The sequence below is a fragment of the Nerophis ophidion genome, linkage group LG06 (assembly GCF_033978795.1).
Source record: "Nerophis ophidion isolate RoL-2023_Sa linkage group LG06, RoL_Noph_v1.0, whole genome shotgun sequence".
Lineage (NCBI taxonomy): Eukaryota > Metazoa > Chordata > Actinopteri > Syngnathiformes > Syngnathidae > Nerophis > Nerophis ophidion.
In genome coordinates, this window is record NC_084616.1 from 36,550,035 (window position 1) to 36,564,836 (window position 14,802).

The following is a 14,802-nucleotide window of genomic DNA, read 5'->3' on the forward strand; positions in this document are numbered from 1 at the left end:
CTCTGTGTAGATGGGAAGCACCTCAGGGTGGCAGACAAATGCAAAGGCCAGAATTGGGATGGTGTACGCTGTCTAAGAATCGTAGAAATGTAAAAAAAAATGTTATACAGTTAAATTTTTGGACTTGCGACAACAATGGAAAAAGTGAAATCAGAACATGTCTGAATCTCACCTGTGAGTTGGCGGTAAAAAGCCGGGCATCACAGAAGTCTTCATCGCCCTCAGTGAGCGTGAAGTTGTCAGCAATGAGAGATGTGTGGTTATGACTGTCCTCCAGTGGGCATGGGATGTTGAATTTCTTATAAATCACCTGAGAAGACCAAAAATATCGTTTGTCATAAACGCTGTACTTCATAGAATGTTTGTATTCCTGGCCTCAAGAGACTTACCGAAAAGAGGAAAAACACCATGCAGGAAAGGGAGAAGCCACTTGTGTAACCCAAATAACCTGTCAACGATAACATCAATGATCAATGCGCATCTACGTTACGTTTCGCTGTACTGCAGGACATGAAATGCTGCACAAATGGAGAGAAGATGCGTCGTATGGGGAAAACGTGCATGCAAAAACATACCAAGTTGTTTCATAAGTGCAAGAGGAAAGATGACAGCAACGCTAACAATGATGATCAAATAGTTTCCATTCAAGAACCATTCTCTGGAAGACATCCACACAAATAGATGAGGTGAACAAAAGTCTATGAGAGTTCGGGAAGTGGAAAAAGCCTGCTGAGAAGTCATCGCTCTACTCACCCCGTGTTTTCATGTCTGCCGAGAAAAGCCTGAATTACCAGCGGGAGCTCAGACTTAACAATAAAGAGGTAGCTGGACATCGCTGGCAAAAAAAATAAAATAAAAATCACAATTGCGTTAAGTTATTTGACCAATATCATGCCAATAAGACGGTACCTCCAATGTTGTGTACTGTGATGATAACAGCTGCTAAAATCTTCCCCGGGGGACCAAAAGCTCGGTTTCCAAGCTGCTCATAGGCTCGGATGCCTGTAACGACCCAATATTCTGAGCAATGCATGTCAGAGCCACGAATAATACACCATGTACTCTTCTTACCAACAACTCCTGCACTTTTCAGCAGCAGGTGGATCGAATAAGCCGATAGAATAGCAATGAACACAAGCAGGATTCTGAAATACAGAAAAAGCCAAAATGTGCCCTCCTCAGTTAAGAACAAAATTATTTGGTTTAAGTTGGTTATGGTGTTTCCAACATGGATACATTTACAACATCTTACATCACATATATGCAGTTTCTCATGACATGTCCCAGAAGTAGTAGGAAGAAGAAGAGATTATTTATTTACACCCCTTTTCCATGTCATAGCAATTACTAATACATTAGTTTGCTTTGTGTTTTTAATTTGAACACATCCATCCATCCATCTATCCAGTTTCTACCGCTTATTCCCTTTGGGGTAGTGGGGGGCGCTGGTGCCTATCTCAACTATAATCGCGCGGTAAGCGGGGTACACCCTGGACAAGTCGCCACCTCATTGCAGGGCCAACAACATTCATACTCACATTCACACACTAGGGCCAATTTAGTGTTGCCAATCAACCTATCCCCAGGTGCATGTTTTTGGAGGTGGGAGGAAGCCGGAGTACCCGGAGGGAACCCACGCAATCACGGGGAGAACATACAAACCCCACACAGAAAGATCCCGAGCCCGGGATTGAACCCAGGACTACTCAGGACCTTCGTATTGTGAGGCGGATGCACTAACCCCTCTTCCACCGTGAAGCCCCAATTTACACAATTTAAATCCATAAATAATAAAGTTCTCAATAAATAGTTAAATAAGTCCCAGGCTCGGGATCTTTCTGTGTGGAGTTTGCATGTCCTCCCCGCGACTGCGTGAGTTCCCTTCAGGTACACCGGTTTGCTCCCACCTCCAAAAACATGCACCTGGGGATAGGTTGATTGGCAACACTAAATTGGCCCTAGTGTTTGAATGTGAGTGTGAATGTTGTCTGTCTATCTGTGTTGTACCCCGCCTTCCGCCCAAATGCAGCTGATATAGGCTCCAGCACCCCCCGTGACCCCAAAAGTGACAAGCGGTAGAGAAAATGGATGGACGGATGAAGTTGTAATTCACAAAATTACATTAATTGGATTTTCAAATTTTTCAATAAAGTTTAAAATGTTTATCAGGATTCTTCTGCTTTGTACTTTGTAAACTCTTTGAGTTTGAAGAGTTTCTTAAACCAATCATATCAGTACATTGTTTACTTATCTACTTAATCCATTCCATATTTAATTTCACATACTGACATCTTAAATGTTTTAAGTGTTGTACGTGCATACAAATGTTTTAAATTACATTTTTCTCTAAGGTTATATTTCTCGTCTTTTACTGATACGAATGTTTGTACATTCTTGAGTACTGTCATGATCTTGGTCCGAGTCATGTTTTTGTTATATTCTGGACTCCCTTTGTTCCTGTTTTTATGCACCCTTGTTAGTTACCATGGTTACTTATTAGTTCCACCTTCCTCTGATTAGTGTTTGGCATATTCACCTGCTGCCGAGCACTAATTAGAGAACTATTTATTCACGTTGCTCACCACACTCGGGCTGGCGTCATTTTATTACAGCGGAGTCTTATCTTAATGCTGGGTCGTTCTCCCAGGAATGCAGACGGACTACTCCAGACGAGGCGTGCTGGTAAAAACATGATTTAATTACCAAAAATCACAAAAGGTAGAAAACTTTAACTATTTGCTTTAGCTTCAAGTGCGATCAGCGCGTTGTGCCTTCGCCCTGTTTTTCCGTTTTTTGTACGTTTTTGAGTGTTGATAATTAAATCATGTTTTTACCTGCACGCCTTGTCTGGAGTAGTCTGTCTGCATTCCTGGGAGAACGACCCCTCATAAAGATCCGACCCCGCCGTGACAAGTAGCAGATTATAGTTTGTTTTGTACATAATTTATTTTAGCTGTTTGAAAATTCAATACATAGTGGAATTTCAAAATTTGGTCCAATAAACAAAGGGTTTGTATGTTGTGTTTATCCAACATTATGTATTATTCTAATTGATCTTTTTTGTAACACGGTTAATAAATGAAGCGCACGTGTGTAGTTATGTCCCCATATTTCTACACAATAACTCAGATATGGTAACACTAGCGAGCAGTAGAGAATATGAAGTGATTTTTGTTCCGGAACATGTTTTGCTGTATTTTGACGTATTTCTTGCTACATTATGGTATATATTTTTATATGAGATTCCCAGTTCATTTTGATCTATTATTACACCAAAATGTTTTATTTATTTTACTCTTTTCATGTCTACTCCGTCTATTTGTGTTTGACTTTCCCTCCTGCTGTTACCAAATAGCATTATTTTAGTTTTACTGAGATTCAAAGATTGTCTGTTTTTGTCAAACCATCTTTTTATTTTGTTTATTTCGTCTGTTATTATTTGTATCAGCTTCGGTGTGTTCTCTCGTAAACAAAACGCAGTTGTATCATCTGCAAATAATACTAACTTTAAGTCCTTTGTAACTTTACAAATGTTTGTATAAAGAGTGAACAATCTTGGTCCCAATATTGATCCGTGAGGTACACCACAAAATATTTCTAGCTCTGTAGATAGTTTTCCGTGTAGCTTCTTATCCAGTTCAAAACCAACCCTCTGCTGCCATACTTTTCTAATTTGTTCATCAGGATATTATTATTACTTGGTTGAAATGCTTTTGTTAGAACACTGATTATCAAAGTCGTGGTACACAGGTTTCATCTAGTGGTACGTCAAAGAATCACTTGATTAAAATACGGTGTTTTTTTTTTTCCTATATTCAAACACAGTGTTACTTTTCAAACTGTGTGTAATATTACAGTGGCCAAAATATTAAATATACAAACTTTGTACTTGTTAAATGAAACCTATGTTTTGTTTTAATGAATACTTAAGCCTTCGATGCTTCTGTATTTTAATGTTGGTCATCATGCTGGTACTTGGAAAACTAAATGTTTTCTGAGATGGTCATTGGAGAAAAAAGTTTGAGAACCACTGTGTTCGAGCCATTAACATGTAATGAGTAGCACGTCTTTGGCAAAGTAAAGTAAATTAGCATCAATCTTCGGCATTTTGGAAAAGTGGAGCCTTACTTTATGTTTGAGTGTTTTATAACAGGCCTACTTGCTTTGTTAGCATGAAAAATTGTAACATTTGGCTGAGTCTGCTTGAGTGCTTGTTTTTTCGCCAAGTGTTTGAGCCGGTGAGCAGCTTGCCACTGGATGTGATGTCACAAGCAACAAAAGGTATTGAAATATGGTACTGTTTGATTTTACGTGAATCAATACCCGTTAGTGCCAATGCAATCCGAATTTGGCACCCATCCCTACCTGTGATACAATGGCTTATGCTTTTAACATAACCAAATTTTTATGTTACCAAATAAAAGATCATTACATAAAATGATAGAACCGAGTATTTATCATAAAGGATGCGAACTGTGTGGGCCTCAACTATAGTACTTTAGTGCAGTGGTTCTCAAATGGGGGTACGCGTACCCCTGGGGGTACTTGAAGGTATGCCAAGGGGTGCGTGAGATTTTAAAAAAATATTCTAAAAATAGCAACAATGCAAAAATCCTTTATAAATATACCGTATTTCCTTGAATTGCCGCCGGGGCGCTAATTAATTTAAAACCTCTTCTCACTCCTGCGCTTACCAAAGGCATGCGGTAAAAGTAAGCATGCGCTAATTATTTTAAAACCTCTTCTCACTCTGGCACTTACCAAAGGCATGCAGTAAAAATTGGATTGCGATGTAAGCTTGGACCTTAAATCCTACAGAATAGCTCTTAATCTTCTTCCCTTTATGCGATTTCAAATTACCGGTATTGAAATCAGCCTCCTCCATTTTGAAAATGATGACACTTGTGACGTCACGAGTTTGACCCGGCGGTAATACTAAGCATGCGCTAATTATTTTGCGAAGAGAGTTTGACCCGGCAGTAATTCAAGGCAGGCACATACTATATGCCCTGCGGCAATTCAAGGAAATACGGTATTTATTGAATAATACTTCAATAAAATATGAATGTAAGTTCATAAACTGTGAAAAGAAATGCAACAATGCAATATTCAGTGTTGACAGCTAGATTTTTGTGGACATGTTCCATAAATATTGATGTTAAAGATTTTTTTTTTTTGTGAAGAAATGTTTAGAATTAAGTTCATGAATCCAGATGGATCTCTATTACAATCCTGAAAGAGGGCACTTTAAGTTGATGATTACTTCTATGTGTAGAAATATTTATTTATAATTGAATCACTTGTTTATTTTTCAACAAGTTTTTAGTTATTTTTATTTTTTTTTTTTCCAGAAAGTTAAAGAAAGACCACTACAAATGAGCAATATTTTGCACTGTTATACAATTGAATAAATCAGAAACTGATGACATAGTGCTGTATTTTACTTCTTTATCTCTTTTTTTTCAACCAAAAATGCTTTGCTCTGATTAGGGGGTACTTGAATTGAAAAAATATTCACAGGGAGTACATCACTGAAAAAAGGTTGAGAACCACTGCTTTAGTGTACTTATGTAATGCAAGAGAGATAACTATGGAAATCTATGCTTAAATCTTTTTTTTTGTCCTGTCCAGCTTCTCAGGCAAATCATATAGTTGATGTAGATGCCCATATCGGCTGTTCAGATTTACTGTACAAAAGAGAAGTGTAGGATACTTCTCTTGTTGCCTTATTTGAATTTGACTTTATTAAATGTATTTATATTATCATTTGGTGCAGCCAGAGGGGATAGAAAGAGAAGAAAAAAAAGGAAAACAGAGGGGGAAATTGTGGGGATAACAGGGGGATTAGACGGAGAGACAAAAACAACAACAGCAAATACAACAATAACAACAACAATAGGACAACACCTGCACATAAAATATGTACAAATATGATCGTAAAAGTGATAGCAAATTAGCAGTTAGCGAAATAAATAATAATATAGTAATGACAATGAGCATTTTTACACTAAAACTGGAGCAATACAAATACCAATAGAAAAAGCGCTATTGATCATGAACATGCTTAAATCTGAACATTTATTATTGGTCAATTAACTTAACACACTGCATCTTAATACTATAATATTTATGATACTACTACTGTATACCTTGTAACAACATCTCTTTCCTCACCATGGGATAGCACAGGGCTGATCCAAGCAGGCAAGGCTTGGATCTGATCACTACGGGCTATATTTAACCTCTTAAATCAGATTTAAGGAAGCTCTGTGTGTGTATGCGTGTGTGTGGGTGTGCGTGCGTGTGTGTGTGTGTTTTTGTATTTGTACCCTTCTTGAGACATCAACAAGGAAAAGTACCTTCCATATGAGGACCGGTGAACAGGTTAGGACGGAAATCATGGTCCCAATACGAAAAACAATTGCATCTAATAGGGAATGTCTCATTTTCACCCCTTGTGGTGAAATCTATCAAAATTAGGGTGGTCCCAAAAAGGAGGGATGTTTCAAATTGCCTGTCAGTTTTTCTGATCAACAAGTGTATGTAAAAATTTGAAGTGCTCCACCTCTGGTCAACGTATGTAATAAGTGTTTGTAAGAAATTGAAATAAGCCCCCTTTGGCCAAAATTTATTAAAAAAATTAAATCTGTATGTATATAGAGACATACTGTAATAATTTGAAGTAAATAATGAAGATTAAAAGCCAATTACAAAAAAAACTAAACAAAAAAAACAACTAAAAGCCTACTTTTTTATACTTGCAGAGTATGTATGTATATATATATATATATATACATACATACATATATATATATATATATATATATATATACATATATATGTATGTATATATATATATATATATAAAGGTAGGCTTTGTTTTGTTTATATGTATGTATAAATATATATACAGTATACATATATATATATATATATATAAATATACATATATATATGTATATATATACGTACATATATATATATGTATATGCGTGTGTGTGTGTGTGTGTGTGTGTGTGTGTGTGTGCGATTGTGTGCAAGAGAGAGAGTGGAATCCAGTAAAACTTCTATACATTACATATATATTTCCTGTAAGGATCCACCTATTGAAATGCGCAATCACTTATATAATGAGACGCCTACTTCGAACCCTGTAGAAGCCAAAGTGTCACTTGTTATGTTAACCTCACACCACGTTTGCATCTTAAAGTAACTCCTTCAAGAGGTGAAGGGCTGCAAGTATTCACGTAAACATGAATGAGCGATCCTTTAATGTTAGTTGTCCATACTTACATGAAAAGAATGATTCCAGTGTTAGACATCGCAAAGGCCAATCCCAGAATTCCACTTCCCATTATGGCGTTACTGAGGTTAAAAATGGACATTCCAAAAGAAGTCTTCCCCTCAAACTGAAGCAAATGGGGATCATAAGGAATAGTCAGTAAAACTCTGTTTAAAAAGTTTCAACACGTGAGTCAGAACAACTCACATCTGTAAAGCGGGTCTCTTTTTTGGTCCCGGCTTTGTGTGGAAGAAACTCCTCATGTTCAGTCATGGCATCCAAGCCATCAAACCTACAAAGAAAATAGGGCCCATCATGGACATGAGTGCATTAGGATGGTAGATGTTTACTTTGCCTCAATTAATTAGTTTTTGGTTATAAGCAGGTATTCTGCAAATCATAAGCGCCAATCCTGTGGGTGCTTCGGGGCCCGAACACCCACAGAAAATGCTGAGCACCCACATGGGATTGATCGCAACTTTCAATCTTTGAATTAATTTTAGATACGTTATTATTGTTATTGACAATTTTGTGGCGGGTTTCGTCTGTTTTATATATTAATTAAGTCATTGATCATATAGTTTGAAATTAACAAAGCCCAACCAAGATTTCATTGTGCCCGATAATGACCCAATGACACAATCATCATGATTTTGAGTACACTCTGCACAAGTGAATGAAGTGCATACTTGCTCAACAGCCATACATGTCACACTAAAGGTGGCAGTATGAGCAATGCCAAAACTGTCATAAACATTTTCCATATAGTGAAACCACACTAAACATCAACAACATACACATTTTGGAAGAATATTTGCACCGCATCACAACATAAACACTCCAGAACAAATTCCCGGAATTCCCTGCAGCACCAACTCTTCTGGGACCTTACAATAAAAACAAACGCCATTGGTGGAACCACACCTAAGATCCACTGTAATGATACCACGTACAATAGCATTTTTAGTCGATACTACTATGATTACATCAATATTTTTTAACATCACAAAATTTTCTTTCATTTATGAACTCAGGAAATGTGTCCCTGGACACATGAGGACTTTGAATATGACCAATGTATGACCCTGTAACGACTTTGTATCGGATTGATACCCATATTTGTGGTATCATCCAAAACTAATGTAATGTATCAAACAACAGAAGAATACGTGATTATTACATTTTAACAGAAGTGTAGATAGAACATGTTAAAACAGAAAATAACCAGATATTAACATTTAATGAACAAGCAGATTAATAATTAATTTTCTACCATTTGTCCTTGATAATGTTGACAAAATGATAGAATGGTAAATGACACAATATGTTACTGTATACATCAGCAGACTAAATTAGGAGCCCTTGTTTGTTTACTTACTAATAAAAGACAAATTGTCTTGTATTTTCACTATTTTATTTAAGGACTAAATTGCAATAATAAACAGTTGTTTAATGTACCGTACGATTTTAGCCAATAATGAAATTTTTTGTGGCCCCTTTTTATTTAGAAAAGTACTGGAAAGTGCTGAAATACTTTTGGTACCGGTACCAAAAACCAAACTATTGGTATTGGGACAACAATAATACACACACACCGAGCACCAACTGGCAGAAATGCAGATCGGTGCCTATGCTGCACATTGCTTGTGGAAATCATTGAAATAATAATAATAATAATACATTTTATTAGTAAAATCAGTGTATTACAAAACTAATAAAAAGATAATACAAATAAATGAAAATACAAACTAGAACAGCTTAATAGCTAGAACTAATATGCATGTATCGAAAAAAAAAAGGCTTATATAAAAAAATGGTTTTTAAGCCGTTTTTATAAGCATCCACAGTCTGTGGTGCCCTCAAGTGGTCAGGGAGAGCGTTCCACAGACAAAATGCCATGTTTTCATCATCGGTAATGTTGAATGAAGTAAAAAAAAACCAACAACACTCCTTGGGCTGTAGGATGTAATTCAACCTATAGGTCAAAGTATTGTACAGTATATACAAACCCTGTTTCCATATGAGTTGGGAAATTGTGTTAGATGTAAATATAAATGGAATACAATGATTTGCAAATCCTTTTCAACCCAGATTCAACTGAATGCACTGCAAAGACAATATATTTGATGTTCAAACTCACAACTTTTATATTTTTTTGCAAGTAATAATTAACTTAAAATTTCATTTCTGCAACACATGCCAAAGTAGTTGGAAAAGGACATGTTCACCACTGTGTTACATCACATTTTCTTTTAACAACTCTCAAAAAAAGTTTGGGATCTGAGGAAACTAATTGTTGAAGCTTTGGAAGTGGAGTTCTTTACCATTCTTGCTTAATGTACAGCTTAAGTCGTTCAACAGTCCGGGGTCTCCGCTGTCGTATTTTACGCTTCATAATGCACCACACATTTTCGATGAGAGACATGTCTGGACTGCAGGCGGGCCAGGAAAGTACCCACACTCTTTTACTACGAAACCACGCTGTTGTTACACGTGGCTTGGCATTGTTTTGCTGAAATAAGCAGGGGCTTCCATTATAATGTTGCTCGGATGACAACATATGTTGCTCCAAAACCTGTATGGACCATTCAGCATTAATGGTGCCTTCACAGATGTGTAAGTTACCCATGCCTTGGGCACTAATACACCCCCATACCATCACAGATGCTGGCTTTTGAACTTTGCGCCTATAACAATCCTGATGGTTATTTTCCTCTTTGTTCCAGAGGACAGCACGTTCACAGTTTGCAAATATAATTTGAAATGTGGACTCGTCAGACCACAGAACACTTTTCCACTTTGCATCAGTCCATCTTAGATGAGCTCGGGCCCAGCGAAGCCAGCAGCGTTCCTGTGTGTTGTTGATAAATGGCTTTCGCTTTGCATAGTAGAGTTTTAACTTGCACTTACAGATGTAGCGACCAACTGTAGTTACTGACAGTGGTTTTCTGTAGTGTTCCTGATCCAATGTGGTGATATCCTTCACACACTGATGTGGGTTTTTGATGCAGTACCGCCTGAGGGAGCAAAAGTCCGTAATATCATCGCTCAAGCGCAGTGATTTCTCCAGATTCTCTGAACCTTTTGATGATTTTACGGCCCGTAGATGGTAAAATCCCTAAATTCCTTGCAATAGTTCGTTGAGAAATGTTGTTCTAAAACTGTTCGCAATTTGCTTACAAAGTGGTGACCCTCACCCCATCCTTGTTTGTGACTTACTTAGCATTTCATGGAAGCTGCTTCTATACCCAATCATGGCACCCACCTGTTCCCAATTAGCCTGCACACCTGTGGGATGTTCCAAATAAGTGTTTGATGAGCATTCCTCAACTTTATCAGTATTTATTGCCACCTTTCCCAACTTCTTTGTCACGTGTTGCTGGCATCAAATTCTAAAGTTATAGATTATTTGCAAATAAAACAATTTTCATCAGTTTTAACACAAAATATGTTGTCTTTGTAGCATATTCAATTGAATATGGGTTGAAAATGATTTGCAAATCATAGTATTCTGTTTATATTTACATCTAACACAATTTCCCAACTCATATGTAAACGGGGTTTGTAATATTTTTCCTGTGTCAGTATGATTATCCGTATTTAAAAAAATCTTTAAGGATATTTTAGTCATTAACTTGAATAGACAGTGCAGCATATGAGCAAAAATGTCGTTGGATCGATTACTCGTACTAGCAGCACGGCCACATGTGGTGTCCTTCAGCAAAGCATCATCCTTACCCGCCCCCCTCTCTTCTAGAAGACCCTTCTTACCCATCATCTCGACTGTGTCCATTCATCTTCTGAAGCTCCATTCTGATAATTAGGAGTGGAGACTTGCCGGACCGATTCAAAAGCTCACCTTGCTGAAAGTAGAAAGAAAAAGGTCCACACATTTACTTTAGGACTGTAATACTGTGGTATTCCCTTTATCAAATAGTGGTGTGTGTGTGCGGGGGCTGTGGTAACTTTTACTTGGAATCTTGTTTTATTATTGCAGCTCCATTAATTAATCAGGCGACTACTGAAGAATTGTATGGAAAGGCTTGTACGCATATAGTGCATTCGGAAAGTATTCACAGCGCTTCACTTTTTTTACATATTGTTATGTTACAGCCGTCTTCCAAAATGGAATTAATTAATTTTTGTCCTCAAAATTCTACACACAATGCCGCATAACGACAATGTGAAAAGGTTTTTCCCCAAAAATGTTGCAAATTTATTAAAAAACACACAAAAAAAACCCACGTATCCATAAGCATTCACAGCCTTTTCTCAGTCTTTGTTGATGCACCTTTGGCAGCAATTACATCCTCAAGTCTTCGATAACGATGCCACAAGCTCGGCACACTTATTTTTGGCCAGTTTCGCCCATTCCTCTTTGCAGCACCTCTCAAGCTCCATCAGGTTGGATGGGAAGCGTTGGTTTTCATCCAGGATGTCTCTGTACATTGCTGCATTCATTTTAGTCTCGTCAGGTAGGTGACCAAGAACCCAATGGTCACTCTGACAGAGTTACAGCAATTCTCTCTGCAGAGAGGAGAACCTTCCAGGAGGACAACCAACTTTGCAGCGATCGACTAATCAGGCATGTATAGTATAGTGTCCCCACTGAAGCCATTTCTTTCTGAAATGTTTGCAAAAATGCACCTGGAGGACCCTCAGACCATGAGAAACAAAATGATCTGGTCTGATTAGACAAAGGTTGAATTATTTGGTGTGAATGCCAGGCATCACGTTTGGAGGAAACCAGGTACCGCTCATCACCAGGTAATACTATCCCGACAGTGAAGCATGGTGGTGACAGCATCATGCAGTGGGGATGTTTTTTCAATGGCAGGAACTAGGAAACTAGTCAGAATATAGGGAAAGATGAATGCAGCAATGTACAACTTGATGAAGCATAAAAAAATTCTCTTTTAGTTTCATATTTTTAAGAAAAAAAAAAAGGAGCTTGAGAGATGCTGCAAAAGGGATGGGGCAAAACTGTCCAAAGTTAGGTGCCAAGCTTGTGGCATCGTGTAAAAAAAAGCTGTAATTTCCTGCAAAATTTGCATCAACAAAGAATGGAACAAAAGCTGTGAATACTTATGTACATGTGATTTTTTTTGTTTTTAACAAAATTGCAAAATAAAAAAAGAAAAACTTTTCCCACTGTCATCACGGGGTATTGTGTGTAGAATTTTGAGGACAAAATATTTGTATTCTATTTTGGAATAAGGCTGTAGCATAACAAAATGTGAAAAGGGTGTGAAGCACTGTGAAAACTTTCCAGATGCACTGTGAATAAATATTATACAGTTCTTGATAGTATTTCCATCGAGGGGGCCATGAAATAATTTCCTATCCCCTGGGGCACAAATCTGGCATGGACAGTTTCTGTGCTCCTGCCACTGGGTCATGAGATACTTTATCTTTGTGGCAGGTCACACAGACGCCTTCAGGATTCTCACATGACCCGAAAGGCCACATTCAAACTAACATTGTGAGACATACCAGAGACGTTTCTCATAAAACCCCAACTTTTTTTTTCACTCTCTCCCACATTGTTGAAGTTATAGAAAGCGTGAAAGGAGCCACAATAAAGCAAGCGTGGTGAACATATGCTAAAAGGCTGTGAATTCTGATTGGTCTAACAAGACCCCCCAAATAAATGGGAAGAATGTATTTCTTAAGTTACGTAGAAAAACATACTAATGACATCACTGAAAAAGCATTGAATAAACTGTAGAAAATTTGCAGGATGCCCCAACATTTCAAAGTAAAATACTGTAATCAAAATTGACTGTAACATTACAACAAATGAGTAAAATAATTAAAAATAGTTTTTAATCATATTTATTTTTATACAGTTTTCATATAGGTTTTATATTTATTTGTTTTGTTTTTATTCAGTCATTGGTGGAGCTAAGGATAGTATTTGAATCTTGTTTTTGATATTTTTGTGCAGCACTTTGGAAACATTTTGGTGTTTTGTATTGATAGATAATACTTTATTGATTCCTTCAGGAAAGTTTCGTCTGGAAAATTAAGATTCCAGCATTGAGATCAAATCTAAAAAGTAAAAAATAAATAAATAATGGGGATATGAATGGAAATAAAATAGAAAATATCACAACAAGAATGAAAATACAACAGTAAAAATAAGAATATAACAAGAGAAACTAGGCAGTAGTACCTCCCCTCCCCACCAGAGAGGAGTTGTATAGTCTGGTAATGTGCTATATAAATAAAGTGGATTGGATTGGATTGAAAAATTACGATACCCTTATATTTCACAGCGGTCAACTGTTTTTTTCAATGTCCTCATATCACAACAAACAACAGTACTGTAAGTTCTAACTGATTAGACGTTCCAGACTACGTTACCCACTCTTGTAGAGTAAGCAGTGGTATTGTTCTTCAACCAAAGGAGTCCTTATTAACTATAAAATGAGGTTGCAATCTCAGCATTGAGTTGTAATGTGATGAGATACTTACTCGTGCGGTTACAGTAATTACAGACAATACATAACCGTTAATGTTACTGTGAAAGTAATGCCATTATTAGCTGTGAATTTACAAATAATCTTTTTATCCTGCATATATAAGGATTGATTGCCATGGTAGTAGTAAAATATGCTATCATCACAAAAAATTTATATAATTATTTTTTATTTTTTTTTACTAATTTTTAAGCAGTGGAAAAGTCTAAAAAGTCCTACAAAAAAATGTTAGTAAAAGACAGTGAATAGTGAATGCTAAAAACATCAGTACAACCAGTACTACTGCTACTACTCGCCGGTGTTTCCACATGGTTGTCTGATGCAAGACTGGCTCACTATTGACAGTTGCTCCACTCCCTGCTCCAAAAATGCAAGAATCCACTTACCCACAGGTGTGAAAAACAAACGCTCCTATTCTTTCCCACTGATACAAAGTCCTGCGAACGGACGAAGGGTCAGCTTTCCGACAATTGCTGTGTATAATTACTGCTTTAGACCCGAGAGACACTCCAGAGCTTCTTGGGAGTAGAGCAGGGAGAGAGTGAGAGAGATTCGACTGGGAGGGAGTGAAGGGGAAGGAGAACACCCAGCGGTTGTTAACCCTTTGCTAAGACTTCGCTCACCTGGTCCTCACTGAGAAGATGTCGGCACTCAGGGAAGCCGGCAGAGCCAGCGGCACACAAGTCAGTAAACCACCACAATGTATAGCGAGGGCCCACATCACCAGGCTTATGCAAAGCCGGAGTCACCTGAGGGGGGCTTTGTTGCAGCATGAGGATACTCACGGACGCTTCCAACTGGAAGTGACCGGGATGCTAATTGGTTAAGTAGATAAGTGCTTTTTTTAAGGTTGCCAGCATGTGATCGTGCTTACGGGTGGAAAGACGTTATCATGTAAGCCTCCTCCTGACACGGGAGTGACAGAACCTATAGAAAATTGGAAGGAAGGAGAACATTTTCAATGACTTCTGCACAAGAGACGGGGAGGGAGAGTGAGGACATGTCAGTTGGCTGATAAATTTCAACAAAAGTGAGATA

The 14,802-nt window shown here is 37.5% G+C and overlaps 1 protein-coding gene across 2 annotated transcripts in view; it reads right to left on the reverse strand.

Annotated features, from left to right (window-relative positions):
* The window catches only part of LOC133554648 (sodium-coupled neutral amino acid transporter 3-like), a 22,190-nt gene extending 7,639 nt beyond the window's left edge, over window positions 1-14,551 (reverse strand). The window contains exons 1-11 of one of the 2 annotated variants that reach the window (XM_061903626.1): window positions 14,388-14,551; window positions 11,054-11,145; window positions 7,490-7,574; window positions 7,294-7,409; window positions 1,072-1,145; window positions 910-1,002; window positions 754-835; window positions 576-658; window positions 390-448; window positions 173-310; window positions 1-72 (exon numbers count right to left, since the gene is read on the reverse strand). The exon at window positions 1-72 is cut by the window's left edge and continues 8 nt beyond it. In XM_061903626.1, coding sequence (XP_061759610.1) covers window positions 1-72; window positions 173-310; window positions 390-448; window positions 576-658; window positions 754-835; window positions 910-1,002; window positions 1,072-1,145; window positions 7,294-7,409; window positions 7,490-7,574; window positions 11,054-11,145; window positions 14,388-14,537 — 1,044 coding nt within the window. In that variant the 5' untranslated portion in view covers window positions 14,538-14,551. Of the gene's footprint in view, window positions 73-172; window positions 311-389; window positions 449-575; window positions 659-753; window positions 836-909; window positions 1,003-1,071; window positions 1,146-7,293; window positions 7,410-7,489; window positions 7,575-11,053; window positions 11,146-14,150; window positions 14,335-14,387 lie in introns of those variants that run through there. The other variant, XM_061903627.1, reaches the window with a different exon arrangement.
* Between the last annotated feature and the right edge of the window lie 251 nt (window positions 14,552-14,802).